At 40.5% G+C, this 18547-nt stretch overlaps 2 protein-coding genes across 4 annotated transcripts; both read left to right on the top strand.

The window, feature by feature from the left end:
- The first annotated feature begins 168 nt into the window (after positions 1 to 168).
- Positions 169 to 3956, top strand: LOC127615290 (olfactomedin-like). The gene is made up of 5 exons (XM_052086975.1): positions 169 to 1110; positions 1213 to 1386; positions 2291 to 2503; positions 2787 to 2934; positions 3012 to 3956. Exons 1-5 carry the CDS (start codon positions 1057 to 1059, stop codon positions 3845 to 3847), a joined length of 1425 nt encoding a protein of 474 aa, XP_051942935.1. The 5' UTR covers positions 169 to 1056; the 3' UTR covers positions 3848 to 3956.
- Positions 3957 to 5689: 1733 nt separating this feature from the next.
- Positions 5690 to 18036, top strand: mis18bp1 (MIS18 binding protein 1). Of its 3 annotated transcripts, none has more exons than XM_052086176.1 (16): positions 5690 to 6710; positions 7177 to 7308; positions 7386 to 7621; positions 7737 to 7810; positions 7975 to 8096; positions 8199 to 8289; positions 9049 to 9185; positions 9266 to 9414; positions 10602 to 10671; positions 10932 to 12021; positions 13805 to 13986; positions 15396 to 15523; positions 15958 to 16100; positions 16600 to 16684; positions 16758 to 16812; positions 17328 to 18036. In XM_052086176.1, exons 1-16 carry the CDS (start codon positions 6065 to 6067, stop codon positions 17426 to 17428), a joined length of 3441 nt encoding a protein of 1146 aa, XP_051942136.1. In that variant the 5' UTR covers positions 5690 to 6064; the 3' UTR covers positions 17429 to 18036. The 3 variants fall into 3 exon arrangements, with proteins under 3 accessions (XP_051942136.1, XP_051942138.1, XP_051942137.1); XM_052086178.1 differs by having other exon boundaries at positions 7163 to 7308; XM_052086177.1 differs by having other exon boundaries at positions 5691 to 6710; positions 9052 to 9185.
- The last annotated feature ends 511 nt before the right edge of the window (positions 18037 to 18547 follow it).

Raw genomic sequence — 18547 nt, 5'->3', positions numbered from 1 at the left:
AAATCCACCCATCCATTTTCCAAACCGCTTGATCCTCACTAGGGTTGCGGGGGGTGCCGGAGCCTATCCCATCCGTCTTCGGGCAGTAGACGGGGGACACCCTGAATCAGTTGCCAGCCAATCGCAGGGCACACAGAGACGAACAACCATCCACGCCCACATGTAGTACGTAATTTACATTAACTTGATTTCATTCCAGGAGATAGGGAGTGTATTGTAGTTTGATGCTATCAATGTTATGGCTTTGCATTTGAGGATGGACCGGAAGTTAGCGCGCCGTCGTAGCCCAAATGTGGAAACGGTTCGTGCATAGAAACCATTCTGCTACATAACCAAGCAAATATTAGTAAGTGGTGGAAAGTACAAATACTTTATTACTGGATTTAAGTTGATTTCCAAGGTATCGAAACATGACTTATTTGACAACTTTTTAACTTTTACCCCCATAAATTTGAAAACAGACATCCTTACTTCGTCAAAATAGGCTTGTTACTTTTTTCAACCACATACCGGAGAGAAACATAAAGCAAATAGGAGTTTAGATTGTGATTCATAACAATTTGAGGTGTTCATTGGGTTTTCCTGATGATGGAATGATTGATTTGACATGCAGTCACACCCGGATATAATCCATCATTAGACTCTATGCTCTGACATATGACTTTGAATTTCCCTTCAGGGATTTACGGTCTTCTTATACCACTATTCCTCATTATTATAGTGCGAATCCTTCAGACAACCTTTCAAGATTGTGCTCAGTCAGAAGCGCCATATGGGGAAACAAAGCTTTTGCTTGGGAATTCTGTCATCTGTTGGACACACCCAACCATTGGGACGGCTCGTATGAATTCTGGTGCCTCTGGGTAATTTCAAACTAATGCCCAAATATTTAGACAGTTCCTGTTTGCTGAAGATAACATTGTTTCATTATGACCAGTATCCGAGCAAACAATTCTGTGAAACTGGACAGGTAAAACATCATTTAAGACATTCACATGGGCTATATAAGCATAGAAGCTTTGGGCCACAGTATCATTACAATTTGGCTGTTGCAGAATGATTGTCCCTCTGTGTGTCTTTGCTCTACTGGGCTCCACACTGGCCTGGGGGGTAAGTATATGTCTTCAATTATCTAATGTAATCTTGTTTAATGTCTTAATTTTTTGGGGTGATCTTTGCGCCTGCATCCCACACAGAATCTCAATGTTTCAGGGTTTGAACCAATGGCATGAACTTAGTGTGAATGCTGAGACTGGAAGCGGGGGTGCAGACTCTTGCACTTGTGATGCCTTCTTGCCAAGTTCTACGTTTCCCGTGAAAGATCTAGCGGTGGTGGAGCAGGCAGCTGAGCAGATCTCCCACAAGCTGGAAATGGAGATGGCCAAGGTAATCCGATGCGGGAAAAATACAGTGTTCACGTCATTATGCAGATTTTTAAGTGATTTTTTAATGTTTTTTTTGGAGTATGCTTACTTACTGTCATGCTCTCACCTCTGAGAAAGTAGAGCAACAATAGCTGATAATCAGCTATTCAGCTATTGAAAGCTAGAAAAACAGCAAAACGCATAAACACAATGAGAAGCTGCTGTCGGTTACGTCTCATGCCCAGACTGTCACATGCAGTCAGTTGTATCATGTCACCCAATCGGAGCCCACCTCTTAAACCCATGAACAAGCACTGTAATAAGTACAATATTATTTATACACTTCATGCTTACATTTTTTAAAAATACATTGACAATTTGTTTTACAAATATCTTAGACGTGTAGTAAAATTTCTTTCATTTATATATTCAAGTTGTCACGATTCTGTTTAGGGACCAACAGGTGGCACTGTAGAGCTCCCCTGGCAGCTGCACACCTGTTGGTCATAGGTAATCAGGCCTATAAAAGGACTCCTGCCCGCACACTCAGTGTCGGGTCATTGTTGCTTTTGCTACTGTCATGTTTGTTTGAGTCATGCGTTGGTCGCTGTTTTTGTTTGCTACTTTGGACTTTGTTTGTTTAGGATTTAGTTTTCTGTGTTTTATCAATACACATCTTCAAATACACCCTGCTCCTCTCTCCTGCCTGCTTTTTCTGGGTCCACCACCACCATGCAACGTGACACAAGTGTATTTTGCGAGTGCTAAAACATTTTTTTTAAAAAGCATTGCATTCTCTTTATATCACCAATTTTCACCTACTGCTGGAGGGTCTGAAATGTATCTCTTGCAATACTGGGGGTTTTGTTGTATGCACAAAAATATGTTTAAGAACAATTGACAACAAGACGTCGCCATAATTTCAGATTGAGGACTATGAGATGAAGATGACACAATATGCGGAAAAGATCATCGAGCTGACAAGGGAAATTGAGCTACTGGAAAAGAAACCTGATGCCAATAGTGATGCCACTTTGGAAAACATGGAGTTGAAGATTAAGCAAGTCGAGGCTCTGGTTGAGGAGCTGAAGATTTCATTCAAAAGCTCTGGCACCGTCTTCCAGTCTCTTCACCAAGAGGTCAGTCCTCAAATGTGGATGCACTTGGACAGCGCACTTGATAGAGATAATTGGGACATGAAATTAGCATTCTTTTTAGTGATAACCTGGTAACACATTTCTGAATAGCTTTGAGCCATCAGTAATGGGTAGTTTTTACCCCTGGTTGGATTAAAATCTTGACCCAATGTGTTCGTTATAAATACCCCAGCATTGAGTTTGTCACTAGTGGAACCAGGGTTTGCTATTCAGCCAACTTGGGTTACCCAGCAGTTTTAACAGTGTTATTTATTTTTTTCCTCAGATCACAGTCATGGTGAAGAGCCTCGATCAGCTGGAGAAGACCCACGACACGAATTTGGTTCTACAGACACGCCGAGAGTACATCAAGATCCAAATGGAGCTAGAAGAGTGCGAGAGACGCCATCAAGAGATCTTCAACCCCAACATCGGTAAGCTCTACCACACATGTCATAGATGTGCGTATGGATTAATGAATTGAAGTACATGTTTCTCTCTCTTGGTGAAGGTTCCTGCGATCATACGGGTATCATCAAGGTCAGCAAGCCCCTTGTGAGTCAACTTAATGCTCAACTAGGCACCTCCTATATATACGGCGGCTGGGGCAAAGATTCAAAGCCTATTCCTGACAGGGAGTCTATGTACTGGTTTTCTGGAGACTCTTCTATTTACATCGATGACATTAGGTTCTACAGTAACTACAAAGATCTGGTATTGAGAAAACCTTTCCTGCATCACACCATTCCAAGTGGGTGGAATGGTCTTGGCAGCAATTATATAGTTCGTGGCAACACACTATATTATCAGAAATACAGTCCATTTGGCTTGGCTAAATATAATTTTACCAGCATGACATATGATTCCAGGGTGATTCCGGGGGCAAGCTCAACCTTTTCCTATGCCAACTATGATCATCAGATCTTTGATTTTGCTGCAGATGAGAATGGTCTTTGGGTGACCTATGCCACAGATCAGTCAAATGGCAAGATGGTCATTGCTAAAATAAACGAAGAATCTTTTGGGATTGAGGAAGTATGGGAGACCAGTGTCTATAAACCAGCCATTAACAACATCTTTATGGTTTGTGGTGTTCTTTATGCTGTCAGGACAGTTGACATCCAGAATGACGAGATCTTTTTGATGTTTGACACTAAAACCAAAGAAGAGAAGCACATAAGTATATTTTTTGAGCGATTCCAGGATAAGTATTCCAACCTGGACTACAATCCATCTGATCAGAAGCTATACATGTACACTAATGGCTACTATGTCAATTACCACCTTTGGTTTAACCACACAGCTACGGCCACAGTCGAACCCCCTTTTGCTCCAACCCAAATCTAACATGTGACCTACTGGAAGAGTCACTGTTTTTTCCCATCACTTCAGCGCTCGTAAAATCAAGTATCTCTTTTATGATTACCTGCAAATAAATCATCATATGCATCAACAATGTGTTTCTTCTTGTTTAGCGTGCATCAGGGTTCCATTATTGAAAGACATTAGTCTGACTACTGCAAATAGTGGATGATACGATTATAACTTCTAATCTGCACATATACGTATACAATACATACTTCCATTTTATATAGAGCTTGTCATCCCAGCTGACTTTGGCAAGAGGAAGGGTATACCCATGCCGGGTCATTAGGTACATACAAATATTTAATTCATGTTGCTTTTTACATTTTATAATCTGTAACTAGTTTAATTTGAAGTAACCACTTAATTGATAAAATAAAAACATTGAATTATAATTATCCATCCATCCATTTTCCGAACCGCTGAATCCTCACTATGGTTGCTGGAGCCTATCCCAGCCATCTTCGGGCAGTAGGCGGGGGACACCCTGAACCGGTTGCCAGCCAATCGCAGGGCACAAGGAGACGAACAACTATGCGCGCTCACACTCACACCTAGGGACAATTTAGTGTGCTCAATCAGCCTGCCATGCATGATTTTGGAACATGTGAGGAAACCGGAACACCTGGAGAAAACCCACGCAGGCCCAGGGAGAACATGCAAACTCCACACAGGGAGGCCGGAGCTGGAATTGAACCTGGTACCTCTGCACTGTGAAGTCGATGTGCTCACCACTGGACTACCGGGCCGCCCTGAATTATAATTAATACCGGTACTTTCATATTATTATAGACTGTACAATAAATGGGGCTGTAAATTTCCCCATTGTGGGACAAATAAAGGATATCTTATCTTATAAATCTAGGGCGGCCCGGTAGTCCAGTGGTTAGCACGTCGGCTTCACAGTGCAGAGGTACCGGGTTCGATTCCAGCTCCGGCCTCCCTGTGTGGAGTTTGCATGTTCTCCCCGGGCCTGCGTGGGTTTTCTCCGGGTGCTCCGGTTTCCTCCCACATTCCAAAAATATGCATGGCAGGCTGATTGAACACTCTAAATTGTCCCTAGGTGTGAGTGTGAGTGCGAATGGTTGTTCGTCTCTGTGTGCCCTGCGATTGGCTGGCAACCGATTCAGGGTGTCCCCCGCCTACTGCCCGGAGACAGCTGGGATAGGCTCCGGCACCCCCCGCGACCCTAGTGAGGATCAAGCGGTTAGGAAGATGAATGAATGAATGAATGAACAATAAATCTATTTCCACAAAAAATGTCAGCATCATTCTGGTGGCTAACTGGAACATTTAAAAAGGCATGGTGTTAAAATACAATAAATCTAAAACAACTTTAATGTGATGAATACATTAAATAATCAATATATCTTATGTTAGTCAGATTTATGAATTAATGCAACCAACAAAACAGAACATTATGTCCATCCATCCATTCCCTGAACAACTTATCCTAACAAGTTATTTAAAAAAATCAATATCAAGGAATACATTTTAATGCAACCAGTGTTAGTCAAGAACATTAGCACAAAATGTAAACAAAAACAGTTAAATTCATTCAAACACATTACATATTATTATCCAGTTAAATGTATAATCAGACAGCGACATTTTTATATAAATACATAAAAATAATAAACAAAATATTTAATAAATACCAATAATTGTGTCACAGGAGGCAATCAAAGTGACAGCCAAAATGAGTCATCCATTATTAAAAATTTAATAATATTTAATAAACAATTTTAAAATATAAAAAAAGTTTTACTGTATACTGTAGTCCCGGACTATTTTTTATATATATATATTCCCGGACCACACTAAAAATTGTCCCTAGGTGTGAGTGTGAGTGTGCATGGTTGTTCGTCTCTGCGTGCCCTGCAATTGGCTGGCAACCGGTTCAGGGTGTCCCCAGCCTACTGCCCGAAGACGGCTGGGATAGGCTCCAGCACCCCCCGCGACCCTAGTGAGGATTAAGCCGTTCGGGAAATGAATGAATGGATGAATATATTCCCGGACTATTACAGTATATCAATGAAGAACAGAAAGGGAAGTGACGTAAATTTTTCAAAATACGTCAGGCGTCTCCGCCCACACGCGGCAGTTATGATTTTTTTCTTGTTCTTCCTACTTTTGTAAGCGGGTTAGTCGTTAGCTACTAGGTTCAGTTGTTAGCCTAGCACAGAACTCCTAAAACACATGGCGTCGTATCAACATTTCGTGCAATCTCGCTTCCAATCTCCGGCGAAGGTATTCGCGATGCTTAAATCGAGAGTACAGAGCGGAGAACAAACGACGTGCGGAATTGGCGAAGAATACGTCGCGCAAATGAAACCAGCCTTGAGCCGAACAGAGAACACCTGGGAACCGAATGAACTACATCACAGTTTTGGTGAAGTTGAGGCTTCGACTATTTCGCCGCTGAAGAGTCCCAAGAAAAGCCTTGGCGATGCATCCTCGGACTATAACAGACAGGCAATGGAGCTTCCACATACAACCAACACTGTACATCGATTTCGATCATCGGTGACACATTTTATGGAATCCACGGCGGCGTTTCCACTACGCGTCGACACAGACCTAAGTTCAACCAGAGACCCTCGACATATTGTTGACAAAAGCGTCACCAGATTCGAGAAAGAATTATTTCCTATCGACGCCTGCATGCCCCCGGTGTCCATTTTCCCCCCAGCTAGGAAGAACTCGAGGAAAAGAAAACTGGAGGTGCATGAGATGAACACGGTTTGCATTGGGGCAAACGTCACATCAGAAATCGAGGATGACAACACGGAGATTGCAGTGGGATATCGCTACACTCCAAAGAAAAGCACATGTAGCATGAAAAGTAAGGCGTTTTTATTGAACACAGCGTTGCCTTGATTTACGATTTTCTTTCGAGATATGAGCTGTGCCTCTGGCAAGGCGATTGTATTTATATAGCACATTTCTAGCACAAGGTAACTCAATGTGCTTCACACAAGCAAAGACAAAACACCAAATTGTGTGGGTGTGTGTATGCGCGCACGTGCGGTAACAGGTCATTCGCGGGATGTTGGTTGCTTGAAAAGTAGATCTTTGGTCAAAAAACATTGGGCGCTCCTGGTTTAAGCAATGGCTATTTCAACAAAAAGGAATCACAACACATGTAGGCAGACAATATCATAATCATCACATGCATGTAGTAGTCTGTGGAAAAAGGACCGTTAATGCAGCTGAGTCAGCAAAAACTTTCTTCGGTAATGATATTGTCATTTGTACACGACTTGTTTTTAGTAAGCCATTTTAATGACTGTACAGTATGTTTTGAACAGGGTGCACTGTGTCTTCGGAAAAACTCATGTCTCCCGCAAAGATGTTTGCTTACATAAAAGAGCGGGTATGCAGAAGAGAGCTAGAGCAAGACAGCGAAGACTGCCAGGAACCAAGTGAACCCCCTGATCAAGGTAAGCATAAAGACAAAAGTCTATGTCTGCGCACAAACAAAATCTACCAAAACTCAGTGTTTATTACCGTATTTTAGTTGTCCACACTGGCTACGGATGTCAGATGCTGCAAATTGAGAGTCCAGTCACCCAGGAGCTTGCTGACAGCCAGTCAGACACACATAATCCTAAAGAGAACTCTCCCTTCGCTGTCGAATCGGATCATATTTTGTTTGATCCAATCCTCCTCAACCGGCCCTCCTTTTCCATTTCCAAGAAACAGAACTCAATGTTCAAGGCCAAGCAAAGGCTAAACTCTACAAAAAAACCCAATGTGAGTAGTAATATAATATAAATGGAATTCTCTAAAAGGAAAATGTGTGTGTGTGTGTGTGTACACACTGGAGGCACATCACATTTTAAATTTTGTTTTCCTCCCTCCTTGGCAGGAGAGTGCCTTTCGTCTTGAAAAGTGGTTCCTAAGGAGGAATCGTAATGGCCTGTTTGTGGAAGGAATCCGCGTGTAGGTCAATTTGTTTATTATTTATTTACAGGTATTTTTATTTTGTTTAAATATTTAGTTCGGTACCTGTTTTCAATACTGGGACTGTGTAAAAGGACAGTTTTGTCTTTCAAATTACAAATGTAAGATTTGACAGCATCTTTGTTGTGTTTCATCCGGCTCAGGGAGGACAGGATACCATGGAACAGTAACATTATTGTAGAGAGAATTTCCAGCACTGTGTTGAAGACATTGTCCGGCAGTGTTTACATGCTGGTGGGGAAGATGAATCTGGATGTGGATACTGGTAAGCTGGATGGGATGTGAAATTGGGAATGTGTTTCTAATGTTGTGATTGATCTGTCGAAAGATCTTTCCACGACCCATGTGTCACATTTTTCTGTGATAGACTTTCCCCGCTGGCTTCTGAGGATGTTTGCACATGGCTTCCCTTCAAACTGGAAAGAGCTTTATGAGAAGTGGTTGTCAGAATTAAAAGAGTAAGACTTTTCTTCACTATTTTAGATGTACAGACTGTGTTCTTCTAAAGATGTTTTATTGGAAACCAGTACATGGGTTTCATTGTGTATGACGGATTTTTCATTAGGTGGTAGCATCACCCGAATTTGTGAGAAAATCCCAACATGTTGTAGTCCCTCTAACCAACACTAGGGCGGTAGTAAAGCCATAATTGCCCAGAGAGAGTATTTTGTACTCATCATAAACAGCACCAACAGCGCTGTGATGATGTTCATTTCCATTCACATTTGGTTTTACGGTTAAATCCACAAAGCTGAAGATAAATGGCTGATAATTACATAACCACACCCCATCCTAAATAGCCCCTCTGCTTTTTTCTCAAAATGTGAAGGGTTCCAAATAAGCCGGCTTTTCAAACTACTTTGATATCCGCATTTTCCATGATGAGTCATCTTTTTTCAGTCTGACATTCACCATTTTTCAATTTTAATTAATTCAACAGCATTTCAGTCAAACATCAACCCTTCAGCAGTCCTGTGTAATTTCTGCAGGTTTAAAATTGTAGTGATGGAAAATATTTGCTCAAAATTACTTCTTGGGTATAAATTAAAAGCAGCTAAGTATGGTTGCAACTGAGTGTGAGTTTGGCTTTTTGCCCTGTGTGCCGTTTGTAACCTCAAAATGTTGCATGTTAGGACCGTCTTGGTTAGTTGGGACACCCCATATAAAAGCGCACGCACACACATTTTTAATCAAGAGCCGGATTTGTTTCATTCTAGCAGCAGTAGAAAAGTGAACACTGAAAAGAGAAGCAAAATGACCAAATCAACAACAGAGACGTCTGCTCTCAAACCTACGATGAAAAGACCTAAGAAAAATGCAATAAAAACATGTACAAGACAGAAACAACCTCAAGGTGAATTATCATTTGATCAATCCACAGCATTCCAGACTCTTTTTACTTTCTTCATTCATACGTGTGCTTTTCTTTTGCAGCGGACACTTGTATGTCCTACAAACAAGTGACTCGGAGTGGTCGGTTGATCAAGCCACCCCTTGATTATTGGAAAGGAGGCAGGGTCATTCTGGACGCAGACATGAATGTTACCATATTTAATTGTTACAACACTGTCGTCTTAGGCCCTGTAAGTACCACAAGCGTGTCTTCCTTTTATCAAAAATAATGGACCTGTTTTGACAGCTATTGCTTGTTGTAGACAAACTTGTGGGTTCATGAGAAAACATTTTGCCCCGTCATGATTTATTTCATACAAAGCTACGGTATGCCATTCAAGACAACTATTCATCTGCATCCGTTATGCTGACTTTACCTACCCCAATAACTCAACTCTACAGTCTATACAACATTATTTAAAAACAACCACAGCTGCATACAAAGTGTTGCACATAAAGTTAAAAAAATAAAATCAACTGAAAATGTCGGTTGTACCATTGTAAGTTAATTGAACACAAAGTTGTAGTTTGTCCTTTGGTGGAGGAGCCTTTCCAGTGACTGTTCTGCCCTTTCCTCATATAGAGAAATGAACAAAGATACACTATTAAATTATTAAAGAAAAATTCTTCCGCACACATGCCATGATGAGCAACAGCCATAACGGCCAGTAACATGAACAAAACAGAAAAATATAGTAGATACAAGAGTTTGTGAAAAGGAAATCAATCCTACCCTTAGTCGGAGGCATGGGACGCACTTTTGCAGTGTTAACTGCACTATCAGAGCTCATGTGTACCCTTTTTTAAAATGCTTCTCCTGGTGCTATTCTTTGTCAGTGTATTGAAGAATTGCAGATTAAACAAACTTTGAATGAGAATTTAAAAAAAGGACAGAGAGAGATGATTCAACAGCTCTGAACGCAAGCTATGAGTGCTGACTGCTAACAACTTCCAATGATGCAAGTCACGCGCTACCGTGGGTTAAAGGTGACCTGCTTTTTTATTTTTAAAAATTGTGAAACTGATAGGATGTTTAGGGTGCAGTGGACACTAACATAAAATATATAATATTAATAACGCTGATTTTCTTGGTCTGACTATTTACATATGGCATTTACTACCGGTTAGCAACAAAAGTTACAACTCTACAGGCAAAACAAGGGTAACGACACAACTCTGCATCGGGACTAGGTCATGCTAACAACGACCACTCGTATGCTAATAAAAGTATTTTAAAAATTTCGAAAAATACAATTTTATTGTACATTTAAGATAAGATATCCTTTATTCGTCCCACACTGGGGACACATGCATGGAGCACATACAAAATGTGCGATTACTTTGCAATTAGTGATGATTGTTATGTTAATTTCTGCAGAATGTTGCTCCAGAAGTGTATATGGAGAAGTCTCGAAAACCTGCCCAGGCTTTTTTTCTCAGTGATAAAGGTAAATGCTCATTTGCCTGATCCTGTCAGCTGCTGCCAAGCCACATCACTGCAATGCAGTTGTCCGTCACTGTATCGCAGTTCACTTGTGCACTTACAGCCACACAGCCCTTTACTGTACCATCTGTCTGACAGGGAAATAAGAGTTCATATCATCCAGAGAGATAGTCTCCAATACCTTTGAAAAGACTATTCAAAAACATTTTTTTCAAAAATAGAATCAAATCCATATACCGCCAACCAATTCTCTTATGGTTATAGGTCATAAACCTCGTGAATCTACCAAAGAGAGCATCCAGCCGCTGCCACTGACAAAAGACAACTCTCACGAAAAGTCGAGCAATGAGGATGCGCTACCATCAAGCAAACCCCGAAAGCTCCCCCCACGAGGATCCAAAGGAAAAGTGTGCAATGCCCCTCCAGTAAACCCCAGGAGAAAACACACGGCCTCTCAAGTTTCCGCAATTAATAACAAATTATCAGAGCCTGATGAGCAGCAGGACGAAAGGCGAGCCAATCACATTGCTCGCGCTGATGAACAGGTGTCCAATGAGACCACAATGCCGAAACCCCCCAAAATTCCTTTACATAAATCCAAAAAGAAGGTGCTCAATGCTCGTCCATTAAAGAGGTCAGGAATAAAACACACATCTTCTCAGCTTTCTGCTCTTGATGAACAATTATCAGAGTCTGACTCACTGGAAAAGCAGGAGTTGCTTTCGACAAAGAGGAAAAAACAGTACAAGAGGAAGCACACACACACATTACCATCTCCGAGTAAGCCCAAAAATCTCCCTGGACAACGGTCCAAAAAGAGTGAGCTCAACACACCACCTTTAGTGAGGTCAACGAGGAAACGCCTTCCCCCTGGTTATTTTGCTATTTATGACAAATCATCAGAGTCTGAGGAGGAGCCGCACAAGAGGCGAAGTCATTACACCACCAGCTCTGGTGATCAGTCAGACGTTGAGAACACACTGTCATCTCGAAGTAAATCCAAAAAGCTTCGTCGACAGGGGTCCAAAAAAAAGACGTCCAACGCTCATCCACTGACAAATTCAGAGAGAAATTGCGCTCCTCCTCAGCTTTCTGCCGCTCATGAAAATTTATCTGAGTCTTTGTCTCTGGAAAAGAAGGCGGCGCTTTCTCCAAAGAAGAAGAAGCAGGGCAAAAGGAGCCCCAGGAAGAAAAACAGGAATCCTCAAACCAAGAGCATCAAACAAGTGTCGCTTGCAAAGGCTTTAACACAGTTGCCGCAATCTAAAAAGTTTTCCGGCGGAGGATCCGTTGCCTGTCCTCAAGGCCAAGATGAGGACGAGTGGACGCATGATGAGCTGACAAAACTACAACAGTAAGACTCACAGTCACCCACATGCTTGTTTCCCAACCATTTTGGAGCCGGGGTTCACATGGGCTGTGTCAGAAAGCCTCCAGTACTGGGGTCACCAACTATACATTTCAAACTCAAACTTTGAATATTCTCCTCCAGTGTCGAGCACACGATCAACCGGCATGTCTACAAAGTGGCAGGATAACTCATGGCAACACACCTGATCACAATACCCTATTTTTTAAATCGTCATTTGCAAGATGCTCCAGGGTGGGTACTTCGAAGGGGAACATTTTTAATTGGTAATTTGTATTTTATATTTTTGACAAGATCAATCCAGGAGATTTTGTGACTCCCTTTGTACACTATCCCCAGAAAAATGGGGCTATTTGGCTTTGCGTTGAAAGTTTAGGATGGTCCTAAAATCTACTATCTTGCTGGTAATTTGGAGCCAATGTTAATTTGCAGTAAACAGGAAGATAGTAGTTATGCAACATGTTAATATTACATTCTTTACAAATTGCACAAACATGCATAAAATTACATCTTTGTTTTAAAATTCCAACAAAAAGACAGGGGGCTTTCCAGGCTCAAAAGCACGTCTGAGAAAGTTCAGTGAAAACTTCAACAAATAAATAGCCACCCAACATTTTCAACAGTAAGTCATTTTGCATCATTTCGATATGTTAATGTTTCACTTTGTTTTAAATTGAAGTAAAAGTGCAGCAACTTTCCAAGCTCTGCAGCATGTCTGAGAACGTCAAGTGAAAAAACAAATCCTGAGCTTCACTCAATTTTAACATGATCTTTTAATTCGCCTGCTGATTTATTTATTGTTTTAAAGCCCAATGCCGATACCCCTAAAAATGCCAAATAGTGGCGCCGATAATTGGCCCAGCTGATAAACGGTCTATCCCGACTTCAAAAAAGATGTTCGAGACATGATCAAGATCCCGGTACTGATGCTTGAATGAAGTGGAAAATTTCGCATGGCACACATAGACAAAAAAAGTCTCCACGCTCACAATCATACCGAGGGACAATTTAGAGTGTTCCATCAACCTGCCATGCATGTTTTTGAGAATGTGGGAGGAAACCGGGGTACCCAGAGAAATCCCACGCAGACGTGGGTTCAAAGTACCCTTAATTTAAAGAATGTCTCAAAATTGAGACACATTTAGAAATTCCCAAGGAATTTTACCAGAAAAAAACAGAATTATTCTGGACATTTTCCGCCCGTTTAACCCTTGTTGTTGGTGTATTTTAAATTTCATCCTTATATTTCACCTAAGTTATTTGAGAGTAGTGTACTTTGTTGGCATAGATGACTGAACGCATAGATTGTTTGTTCTAAATGATTCATTTTTCAGACCAATTAGGTGAAATTGGATAATTTCCCACAGTCCACCTGAAAGTTGTAAAAATATCACGGTTAAGGGTAAAGTATGAGCCTTAATGGAGACTTCTTCTTACTTTTTTCTTTTCTGATTGATATAAAAATGATTTGGTAGATATAAACACATAACGGGGTAGGACTAGATAAGTTTTTTACTTCATCCTACTCCCTTGAACATAATAACTGTGTTGAATGAAGACTGATTTCTTTCTTTGTGCTTTTTTATGTACCTTATTTTCTGTCAAACTATTACTGTATACGTTTTATGTTCAATAAACAAACGGGGAAAAAAAGAAGAAAAACTATCAATTCTCTTGGCTCAATGGTTGGGAATCACTGCCACGCATCGCAAGAAATTCTCAACAGCAGAAACTCACATCTGTGCCCATGTAACTTGCTCTTTGGCAGGGCTGTGTCCAGCTACCCCTTGCACACACCATTCTACTGGGCAAAGGTGGCCATGATGGTTGGCACGCGCTCTGCTGAGGAATGCCACAACAAAGACCTGGCCTTGCAAGACTGCCACACCCCTACGGAGAGCACCCGCAAAAAACAAAAGAAAAAGGCGGCGGAAGCTCCAAAAGGCACAGGTAAGGCAAAAGCCTTGCATGAGGCACCATGGAGGGGGATGTAGAATAAGCTTGCTTTTCATTCTCCTTGTGGGATGTCACAGAGCGGCGTACAAAGCAGTGTTCAAAATATACTGAGGTGGGGAGGATAAAAAGCAATTCAACTGGAATAAAGTCAAAATATTATGAACATAATCATACACCCTTGATGAGGGCAGTTGAGGATCTTGTGAAGTTGGATTCATCCACCATTAAAAAAAGAAGACACTAGAACAGAAATCAAGTCAGAATTACACAACACCTCGTGCTTGGGGTTTCTGAAATTTGGGGTTCTAATCTCAGCTCCAGCCTTCCTATGAAGACTTCGTGTGTTCTCACCGTCATCTTGCTCGTATGTCTTCTCCAGATACTCTGGCTGCCTCCTACATTTGAAAAAAAAGACGTTGGGTGCATTGAGAGCTCTAATTTGTTCATACGCACGCTGACAAAATTGTTGGTTCCTTTTTGTTGCTGGAAAAAAAAATGATCACGACATAACTTGTAACTGACAATAGTAATGTATAGAAAGATACTGAAAATTATCTCATGTTGTTCAAAGGGGAAGTCAACTGACAAAGTTCATTTACAACAATAAGTTTTGTGCGCCTTCACGAGTCTAAACACGACATTCTGGTGAATATTGTGTTTGTGGAAATTGACGAAAGCAGCAAATTCCAGCTGTTTTTACCCCTCGAGGAGGCCGCCATTCTGCCACTTCTGTAAACTGAAAATTACATAACAGTTGCTCGGGAAAGCACCAATCACGACTCAGCTGTTTTCTGAAGCTGAGTCATGATCGGTTGTTAGCTGATCCCTGAGCAATTGTGATGTCATTTTCAATTGATGGTAACTGGCAAAATTTTTCGGGTTTGATGGGTGCCTTTTCCAGACTATATGTTGTAGCTTTGTTCACATTTGTCAAAGTTTTTATATCAACACTCGAGAATAGTCGCACCTTTTTTTTCCTGAGCCATTCTTGTTCATTTATTCACTATGTGTTTGTTTCTTTCTCATACTGCAACTTTGATCTAGCTGTCTGGCAGTGGGCAACACATTTTGCTCCAGAATGCCTATGTCTTAAAATGTTTGTGCGACCAGACGCTGCGCTGGTTCAAACCACTTAGTGCCAGGTTACGCAAAGCAGCCCCAGAATATAACTGAACAGTAAAACATATGACACATTTTAAATGTTTGTTTTCATGAGTTGAAATACATTTTTGCACCTATATATTGTATTTAAAAATAAATAAATAAAAAATGGCTACGGATGCTCTCCAGCATTGTTTTTTCAGCTATCGCTGGAATGTCCGGAATATATCCCCTGCAACAAATGGTACAGCATATGTAATTGAGTACAAACGCTGGGCAAACATTCTAATTTTCTTTTCCAGGCCATCCCATCATATCTGCAGGCTTGGGAACCTTCAAGAGAAAACAGCAAGTGCGTCAGTTCCTGGAGACAATGCCCCGAGAGAACACCGACGATGCCTTCAGCGCCACACACAATAAGTGCTTTGAGGTTGGCATCGCTTCTTTTTGAAGTGGGTTTTTTTCTTCTAACGGTGTTTCTGAACACTAATTGAGCCAAGGCACATTTTATCATGTATATTTTACATTCGAAAAATCTCCAAGCGCACCACCAAACAGAATGCCACCAAGTATATACCATGTATTGAAATAATTCCAAATGATAATACAACAAATTCTGTTTCATCTGAGGCAATGAGTACCGTCGCAAGTTCATTGCACTTGTGACAGAGCATTCAACTGTTCCTCCTGTCATTATACACACCGCTCGTGAAGACAGACATAACATTATGTTAAATGAATGCATAAATGCTAAACTGCATCATTTCTGATGGCATGTTTGGGGAAAACATTGCTCGAACGCCATCCAAGTTGGAAATGAGCTTACACATTTTCCCCACATTTCGTGGCCATTGCAACAAGTAGATCCCATCCATGTGTCCGGATGGAGACCAGGACTTCAAAATAAGCCAGTTGGAGCCACTGACACCTGTTTCACTGCATTTCCCTCAAGTGAAGACTCCTCGGTGTCTACATGCCTCTCCTGGACTGGTGTATTCTACAAACAGGTGACTGCTTTGTCTCAGTTTGCACCACAAAATTCAGGAAAGGGTTGTGTCAATATAATAGGTTTCCACTGGGACGTATGTATTATGTACATTTTCACAGTTCAAAATATTTTTCAAGGTGTTCTGAAATTTGGACCATATTTTACAAATGGAAATGTTGAGTGGTTGTCTCCTAACCCAAAGCTTGTGGGTTTGATCCTGAGCCGGCGTGACCATGAAGTGTCCTTCAGCAAGAGTGTGAAGCTCCAATTGTTCCTGATAGTGTGTTATGAATAGGAGTATTAAAACAGTTTGACTACCTTGCAAGTAGGAAAGTGCCGTGCAGCCATCGCGGCTGTGCTGCAATTTTGTGGAACATATGAAAGGTGGAATTGTTCAAATTCAAATGATGCCCAACAATAATTAGGAAACAAAATTAGTCTCATCCAAGAAATGTCCTTGATATGTCTGTTCTGCTGAATGATTTGTTTTGTGCCCCCCCCCCCTTCCCTTTTTCAAGGAGCGATGAGGACAGGTATGTCTTTCAACTGCAGAAAGCGATAAAACGAAATCAGGTCAAAGGCCACAAAAAAGTTCCAGCAAAGGTACTATTTACATCCTTGTCTGTCAATTTCAAGAAGCAGATTACTTACTACTTTCTTTTATGATCCCTCTCAGGACTTTGTGCCCACACCTGCAGTTAAAAGAAGAGCGAGACTATTTGAAAAAACTGGTAGGTTTCATTGGCAGGGTTCCCATCGGGGATTTGATGATGTGAAAATGCTTTCAAATCCAATTTAAATGTATTTAGGAAGCAAAAAAATAGTTTATAGACAAGACGATCATTTTTACAATATTTGCTTATTAGGCTGGATACCAAATTTAAACTTTTTTGGAAGCTGTACGATTTTTTTCCCATGCATTTTCTTTTTAACAATTACAATGTTATCCAGCATAATACCAACTCACTAATTCATGTGAAGTAATTTTAAATTATTTTATTTTATTCAAAATTAAGTAATTTTAATTTAGTATATTTTTGTACAAAATGTGTCATTTCCCTCAACTTTAAGGCGCTGTAAAATGTTTTAATGTTATAGAAAGGCACTGCTTTTATATACACGAAACAAGTTAGTACACAGTAAAATGCTTCAGTAGCATTTTGAAATTCTGTGTTCTTTCAGACCTAAAGAACAAGAAATGTATGCATCCACCTTAAACCCCCCCCCCCTTTTTTTCCCTCCCTAGGAAACGATTCCTTTGTCATTCGGGAGATGTTTCCAGAGAAAGCTGCCATGTTGTCAGACAGTGGGGAAGAGGAGGATTTTTACTTCTCGGACAATGACTGAAGCAAATTGACTGAAAGCAAATTTATTAATACTTTACAATGGAAGGTTCATTTAAGCAAATATCTTCTTTCAGAAGTGCATGTCGTAAAACATATGTGACATGGTGTTTGAGTGAGCATATTAATATGTCAGAGTAGTGAAATAGAAGGTGAATGATTTTCTTCAACACACACACGCACTCACAAATGACATGCTTGCACACACACTCTCACATCTCTCAGGGCATAGTGCCATGTCAGGCATGGGCAGAATATGGCCCGTGTGCCACGTAAGGTCCATTCTCTTCACACAAGCAAGAGTCCTTAATATTTTATTTAGTATTTTTTACATACTTTATTCATTTACCTCAGAGAATTGGTGAATTGACACACATTTTAAGGCACAGATTGGGTGGACCCAAATGCAGGAAAGCAGGGATGCAAGGCACAAATGCTCTCAAAAAGTATTTACAGGTAATTTCCCAAAAAGGAAAACAGGCACTTTGGAACGCTCGTAAAATGACATTAACAAAAGTTCCCAAAACAAACACTGAGCTCACCATTACATAGCTTTGGGACATGGTAACTGACAGGAACAAAAACAAACACAAAGAATCAACATGGACTCAATGAATCCAGTGAGCTAAATATAAGCAACCTGACAAAACATAAGTGGCAAGGGGAGTTGATCGTTATGCACAAAAGACAACCAACCACCCCAACATAAAAACAGAATCATCAAAATACCACTGTGAGATATATCCATCCATCCTTTCATTTAATGATAATGCATACCATTATTTTTGGACCATACTGGCATGCGTGTGTGTGTGTTTATATATATATATATATATATATATATATATATATATATATATATATATATATATATATAGAGTGTGTATACTGTATAATATGTATATATATATGTGTGTGTGTGTATGTATATATACATTACATGAATACAACGTCAGTATCTGCATTGTTTTGTTTTATGACTGACAATAAATGTTGATGTCCATGGAACAGTTGCATACCATTATTTTTGGAACATACTGGTGGTTTAAACGATTATGACAAAATAGTGGTGGAATTAAGAGGTGAGTAAAATCGAGTACGTGAATTCCCACTGATGGCCCAG

This window comes from Hippocampus zosterae, chromosome 14 (assembly GCF_025434085.1).
Source record: "Hippocampus zosterae strain Florida chromosome 14, ASM2543408v3, whole genome shotgun sequence".
Lineage (NCBI taxonomy): Eukaryota > Metazoa > Chordata > Actinopteri > Syngnathiformes > Syngnathidae > Hippocampus > Hippocampus zosterae.
The sequence above is the reverse complement of the archived record's forward strand: the minus strand, read 5'-3'. Positions and strand labels throughout refer to the sequence as shown.

Bases quoted from the DNA above. Each gene is read 5' to 3' on its own strand.
- LOC127615290 (XM_052086975.1), top strand. From the start codon at position 1,057: ATGATTGTCCCTCTGTGTGTCTTTGCTCTACTGGGCTCCACACTGGCC. The intron at 2,504-2,786 runs GTCAGTCCTCAA...TTTTTTCCTCAG, and splicing joins TCCAGTCTCTTCACCAAGAG to ATCACAGTCATGGTGAAGAG. The intron at 2,935-3,011 runs GTAAGCTCTACC...CTCTTGGTGAAG, and splicing joins GATCTTCAACCCCAACATCG to GTTCCTGCGATCATACGGGT.
- mis18bp1 (XM_052086176.1), top strand. From the start codon at position 6,065: ATGGCGTCGTATCAACATTTCGTGCAATCTCGCTTCCAATCTCCGGCG. The intron at 12,022-13,804 runs GTAAGACTCACA...GCTCTTTGGCAG, and splicing joins GAGCTGACAAAACTACAACA to GGCTGTGTCCAGCTACCCCT. The intron at 13,987-15,395 runs GTAAGGCAAAAG...TTTCTTTTCCAG, and splicing joins GGAAGCTCCAAAAGGCACAG to GCCATCCCATCATATCTGCA.